Source organism: Octodon degus, unplaced genomic scaffold, assembly GCF_000260255.1.
Source record: "Octodon degus isolate 3935 unplaced genomic scaffold, OctDeg1.0 scaffold00098, whole genome shotgun sequence".
Classification (NCBI taxonomy): Eukaryota; Metazoa; Chordata; class Mammalia; order Rodentia; family Octodontidae; genus Octodon; species Octodon degus.
This window is the reverse complement of record NW_004524674.1, coordinates 3,014,957-3,021,075: the sequence shown is the minus strand read 5'-3', so window position 1 is coordinate 3,021,075 and position 6,119 is coordinate 3,014,957. Positions and strand designations below refer to the sequence as shown.

At 37.3% G+C, this 6,119-nt stretch overlaps 1 protein-coding gene and 1 pseudogene across 1 annotated transcript in view; one reads left to right on the top strand and one right to left on the bottom strand.

Moving 5' to 3' along the window:
- Positions 1-6,119, bottom strand: part of LOC111818630 (NACHT, LRR and PYD domains-containing protein 1a-like) — a 28,599-nt gene that overhangs the window by 14,834 nt on the left and 7,646 nt on the right. The window contains exon 4 of the mRNA XM_023723414.1: positions 860-1,083. Within this exon, the coding sequence (XP_023579182.1) occupies positions 860-1,083 (224 nt within the window). The remainder of the gene's footprint in view (positions 1-859; positions 1,084-6,119) is intronic.
- LOC101578541 lies at positions 3,792-4,096 on the top strand (annotated as a pseudogene).

Genomic DNA, 6,119 nt, shown 5'->3' with positions numbered 1-6,119 from the left:
TAATTCCGATGAGATGTACATCAGGCCTATTCATAGTTTCCTCCACATTGCTTAAACTTTTTAAAAAATAATTTTTGTATCTTCTGCCTGCTGAATTTGTTTCTAATTTATTGTTTTCAATGGTTTCTTGCTTCTTGCTCATATATTCAAGACCTCATTTTTTCTCAGTTTATTATACACTTTTATTTTATATCATATCTCTGATAATTCAATGTCTGAAGTATTTAAGGGGCTCATTTGGTACCTGAGATTCTGCAGGTCTCACATATGGCTTTTGAGTTTTGTCTGGAAGTTTCTGTTTCTTCAGCTTTATCTGTTGGAAATCTTTGGCATAGTTACTACTATCTATGGCTGGGGCATAGTTACTACTATCTTCTGTTAGAAAACTCCACTTTTGTGGACTATGCTGCTAAATGAAATCAGGTGATATTGCAGGTATGTTCTCGTTTTTGAAAGACTCAGTGTATTAGAATTCACTGTTACTTCTCACTGCTTTGCCTTGTACATAGTGCTATTTCAAAATCACTACAAATATCTTAAGAGTATATGACATGATTATCACTGGGTTTCTGAGAGACATTACAAATGTAATATGCACTTATTAAATGCTACTTAATCATGCTATTGAGGGATAACTTAGCACTTATGTAAATTTTCAGGTAAGCTCAGTAAAAAACCCAATTATAAGAATAAGAGACATGTGCAGAGAAAAGAGCACAATGAGAAACACTCTATTTCCATACCCATAGCTCTCTCTGCCTTGCTAAGGAAGCTATGACTTATCTCCCAATTCTTCCACATCCAATATCACTTTTAGCCCATTTTTATCAGCACCCTCTTCCCTTCCTCTGTGACTTACCTTGAAGGTCCACAAAGTGAGGGAGGTGCACAGCCTCCACAGCTCCCTGCTCAGCCTTGATGTCAAAGAGAGGTCCTGCCACCATCCAGGTGTCCTGCAAGTCATTTGTGCTCAAGAATTGGTCCCAGGCACAGCATTCAATCTCAACAGTCACCTCTCTCCTCACCATAAAGCCTAGACCTGTATAGGGCCAGTGGTAGTAGCCAGCCACAGGGAAGTGAACTCTGGGAGGAAAAGAAAGAGGAAGACACTGAGTTATACAAGCTTATTGAGTGCCTGCTGGATGTGTGACCCAGTGCCAGAATTTGGGGATCAGTGGAGAGGTTGCAAACTAAATAGAAGGTCAGAAGGATTTAGGTGTGAGTCCTGGCTCCTGTGCTCTCTAAATGTTGACCCTGGAGGATGTGAATTCATGTCCTGAATCTCACTGTTGTCAGATGTAAACAGGTGTAATATCAGTACCCATATAATGGAATTATGTGTAGCAAGTAATCTAAGGTAAGGTGAGAATTTCATGTATGCTGGGAGCAGCACACTATTCCTAGTTTGATGACAATGAAAAACAGGATAAAGAAACAGGCAGCATTCTTTTTGCAAAAGGAAGTGCTTATCATTGTAGCATTAGTGATAACTCTTGGAGTTGAAAACAGTACTTTTCAGGGATATTAAGGAAATCTCTCAAGACTCCCCTCATGTTAAATGGTAGAATGGCCACATGTTAGTCTCTGTCACTAGACATTGTAGGTTTTATCATCTCCCAGATGAGACAGGGACTGTGCCAGTCTACTGTGTAGTTGCACATTATTTAAGAAATTGTGACTTTGATTACAGAAATGTATCGCTTAGAAGACTGAACCCTTGGAGGCAAGTCTATCACATGCATGTTAGTGTTTCCAGTTATCACTACTGTTAATGAACTAATGATGTTAGAGCTGCTATTAATAAAACAGAAACATACATCATGAGAGATTGAAATGGGATTTAAGGCAGAAAAAATACCATAAGTGGACATTGTTTATATGATGCTTAGAGTGAATCATTAACTAGAACACATAGAAAATTGAACAAATCTGGAAAATGGGCTTAGATTATCTGAAATACTATCAGTTTTGTTAGATGTCATAATGGAATGGTATTTGTGGAAGAAAATCCTTTTTTTTTGGAGGGGCATGATGCAATACTTCAGGATAAAATCACCTGATATCATAGCTTGAAAATATTGTAAAATGAAGAAAAGAGGAAAAAGAACAGTTGAAATGAATTTAGTAATTTTGAGGCTGAATCTGAGTTATGGGCACTTTCTTTATTCCACTTTTGTGTAGAGTTGAAAATTTTCATTGAAATACATATCTTATTTTAACTTTATTAATTTTTAAGAATATTTTAATTTTTTGTTTGTTTGTTACACAGTCTTGCTTTGCAGTTCAGAGTCATAGTGATCCTCCTGTCTCAACCTCCCAAGAACTGGCATGATAGGTGTGCCTTACCACACCTGGTTTCTGTGGCCAGCACAGTGTGCCCTGGGTTCCAGGGCCAGCATGGCATTCAATACCAGGGATTGAACTTGGGTCCTTGCACTTGCCTGTCAGGCACTTAGACAATTGAGTTATTTCCCCAGCCCCTCAAATACATATTTTTCACTAAATAAAATAAGAGAAATTCAACAATGCTTGTCATATTGCATATTGTTGTCTTCAAGTTAGTGGTTTGGATTACCAAACATAAGGATGCACAAGGGGACAAAAAACATTAAAAAGAAGAAAAAAAATTTAAACATTAATACCTTAATCTTGTTCAGTGAAATTATGTATCATTTGTCACACTTTTTAGAATAATATAGGACTCCTGGAGTCTGCCAGATCCTCACTCCAGCCAATGTCCAGGCCAGGCATTTGTGTGGAACTTCCTCCATCAGACAGACCTGGTGTGGAACCCTGCAGCAGATCTCCCTGCAGAGAGGCTAGAGGCAAGACACACCCAGTTGGTCCAGGAGCAGAACATCTTGTCAGAGTGGCACAGTGGGTTCACTTTCAAAGACTGCAGAATGAAACAGTGGAGCACAGCAGCCAGACCCAAGCCACACCCACCTGGACAAGTTTGAACTTAGTAGATCTGGACCTGGTGCTAAGGTAGTAACTGTACCAGACAAATGCAGTAGACACTAGCATAGAAGAAATTGAAATAACACACCTGAAATCTCTGAAATAATAACTTCTGTAATAAAGAAACATCTACAGAAAGGCACAGAAGAAATCAAATCACAAATAATTTCTGAAGTGAAAAAAGGAATGATATCTATAATGAAGTACTAAGTGCTTCTAAGAGAGACACTGATAAAAGCATAGAGGAGAATAGAAAAATGATGGAATCCTTGAATGGCAATATAGGAAAGAAATAGAATGCATGAAGCAGATTCAAAGTGCTATCCAGGAAATTAAAACCTCAATCACAAGCTGGCAAAATCATTTGAGTGAAAGTGAAAATAGACTTTCAGACCTTAAAGACACCACTGAAGACAGTGACAAGGTAAGAAAAAAAAATCTCTTGAAAACAACTAGGATGCAGGAAAAAATAATTCAACATCTGCAAGATATGCAAAGATGAACAATGTAAGACTAATAGGTATCACTGAGAAAGAAGGAGTCAATACAAATCAATACAAATGATATAAAAAGAATATAGACAGAAGTAATAGCAGAAAACTTTCTAAATATGGGGAAACAACCTGACATTCAGGTAACCAAAGCATATAGAATTCCAAATAACATCAACCCAATTAAAACCATATATAATAATCAAGATCCCAGAAATTCAGCACAGGAACAGTGTACTAAAAGCTGGTAGAGAAAAGAAACAGATTACATTTAAAGGAAAACCCAGATGTTTTCAAGCTACCAGAGCTTCAGTGGTTGAGGGACTAGTGGGCTCAAGGATGGTGTGTGAAAAATGTGAAAAGAAACTTGGGACTGTTATTACACTGGACACACAGAAAGATGGTGCAAGAAATACCACAGAGAGTGGTGGAAGAAAACTGAATGAAAATAAAGCATTGGTTTCAAAAAAAGCAAGATTCAATCCCTATGGAAAGAATAAGTTCTCTACTTGCAGAATTTGTAAAAGTTCTGTGCACCAGCTGGGTTCTCATTACTGCCAGGGCTGTGCCTACAAAAAAGGCATCTGTGCGATGTGTGGAAACAAGTTTTGGATACCAGAAACTACAAGCAAACATCTGTCTAGATGTATTGATGGAATTTCTGGCTTTGTGTAATTTTACTTTCTGCCTTGACTTTTCAAGGCACAGTGTAGATATTGAACTTCCAGAGTAATCTGTTTCAAGACAGGTGATGAAATTTAAATCAGGGCAGTTGATCCTCGTTATTTCTTTCCTTTCTTTTGTGAGACAGGGTCTCATCTGTGTAGTTCAGGCTGGCCTTGAACTTGCTACTAGGGAGCGCAGGCTGACCTCACACTCATACTGATCCTGAGTCAGTGTTCCAAGTGCTTTGGGCATATATCATTTGTACACTCTTAAGAACTTTTTTTTTTTTTTTTTGTCTTGAGACAGAGTCTCACTATGCAGGTTAGGCTGGCCTTGAACTCACAGTGATTCTTCTGCCTCAGCCTCCCTATGTTGGGATTACAGGAGTGCACTGTCCTCAGTTCTCTCAAAAACTTCTGAACAATATAACTACCCTCTTGTTTTGCATGATTATTTTCCTTACAAGCATTGTATTATAATGTAGTAAGTGATAAACTTAAAACATTCTGAGTTTTCTATATACTTTTTAACATTCATGTAATTCTTACTTCCTTTTTTTTTTTTTTTTTTGCAGTACTATGGATTGAACTCAGGCCCTATGTTTTATGTTTGCCAAGCAAGAGCTTATTCTACTGAGCTATCTCCCCGGCCCCTGAGGAGATTGTTGATATTTTGTTCTGAACTTTGTGTGTGGACTTAGAGTTCTTCCCTCATTCCCTTATTGGAGGTATAATTCTTTGAACCAGCAGTCCCTTAATTAATTCCAGTTTCCTTAGATGTAATGATTGAGGCTATGATAGCTGAATGGTCTTTTATCAAAGACAAGTTAGATTTGTAATTTTAAATTTGCTTTCAAAATCAAAGTGCCAGTTCCTTTCTTTCATATGTAAATGAGAATATATGTTCAGATAAATATACTGGATTTCAGAAAACATATGTATTTGGATTTAGATTGTCATAAAAGTTGCGAGAATACTGTGCATCGATGCTCATGTGTCATGAAAATGAATTGCCAGTTTTTGGGAAAGCTCTTTGAAATAGAGAACTTTTTTTTAAAGCCTCTTCCCCATCCCTCCAAGAAATAAATAGAACAAAGCAAAGAAAAAAAATCAAGGAAAACCCATCAGAACAACAGCAGATTTCTATCATCAAGTCAAGAAGAGCATGGAGGGGCTGGGGAGATAGCTCAGTAGAAGAAGCACTTGCCTGGCAAGCACAAGGGCCTGAGTTCAATCCTCAGTTAAAAAAAAAAGAAGAAGATCATGGAGCAAAGCACTATAAGTCTTACAAGAAAACAAATTCCAGCTCAGACTGAAATACTTTGTAAAACTCTCTTTCAGGTTTAATGGAGAAGTGAAAAACTTCCATGACAAAGAACAACTAAAGAATTTCATGACAACAAAGGCAACCCTACACAGATTACTAAAAGATATTCTAGAGAGGGGTCAAAATGACCACAACTGCATGAATGAGAACAGAAGGATCCCACTAAATAGGGCAAACAATTAAGCACAGGAGAAAAAGAGGTATACAATAGCAGTCTTTCAATTATTCTTTTGTATACAGCAGCAAAATATTTCCACCAGCATACTCTACACATGGACTTCTCCTGCACCTTACGGGTCATGATTCTGTCTGAGTCTACAGGGTGGATATCAAGGAAATAGAAGTAGCTCAGTCCCACAAGTGACACCTGGCCACCAGTAAGTGTCATGGACACTGTCCATGTCTATGGTGTACTAGAACTTCGTGCAATATCTTATCCCCAAACTGTTAAAAATGCTGGTCATATATTTGCCATTCCAGTATTTTTTGTTATGTTTTATTCTTAGTAATTCTTTACTATCATGAAAACTTTTTCTTAGTTGATATTTTTGAATATATTAACCTATTCAAATACTGTGTGAGTACTCTGACTAGATCACAGATTCATACATATGACCTGCTACATTCTGGCTTATAAGTTGGACTCACAATTTAATTTAAATTTTTGAATATTGT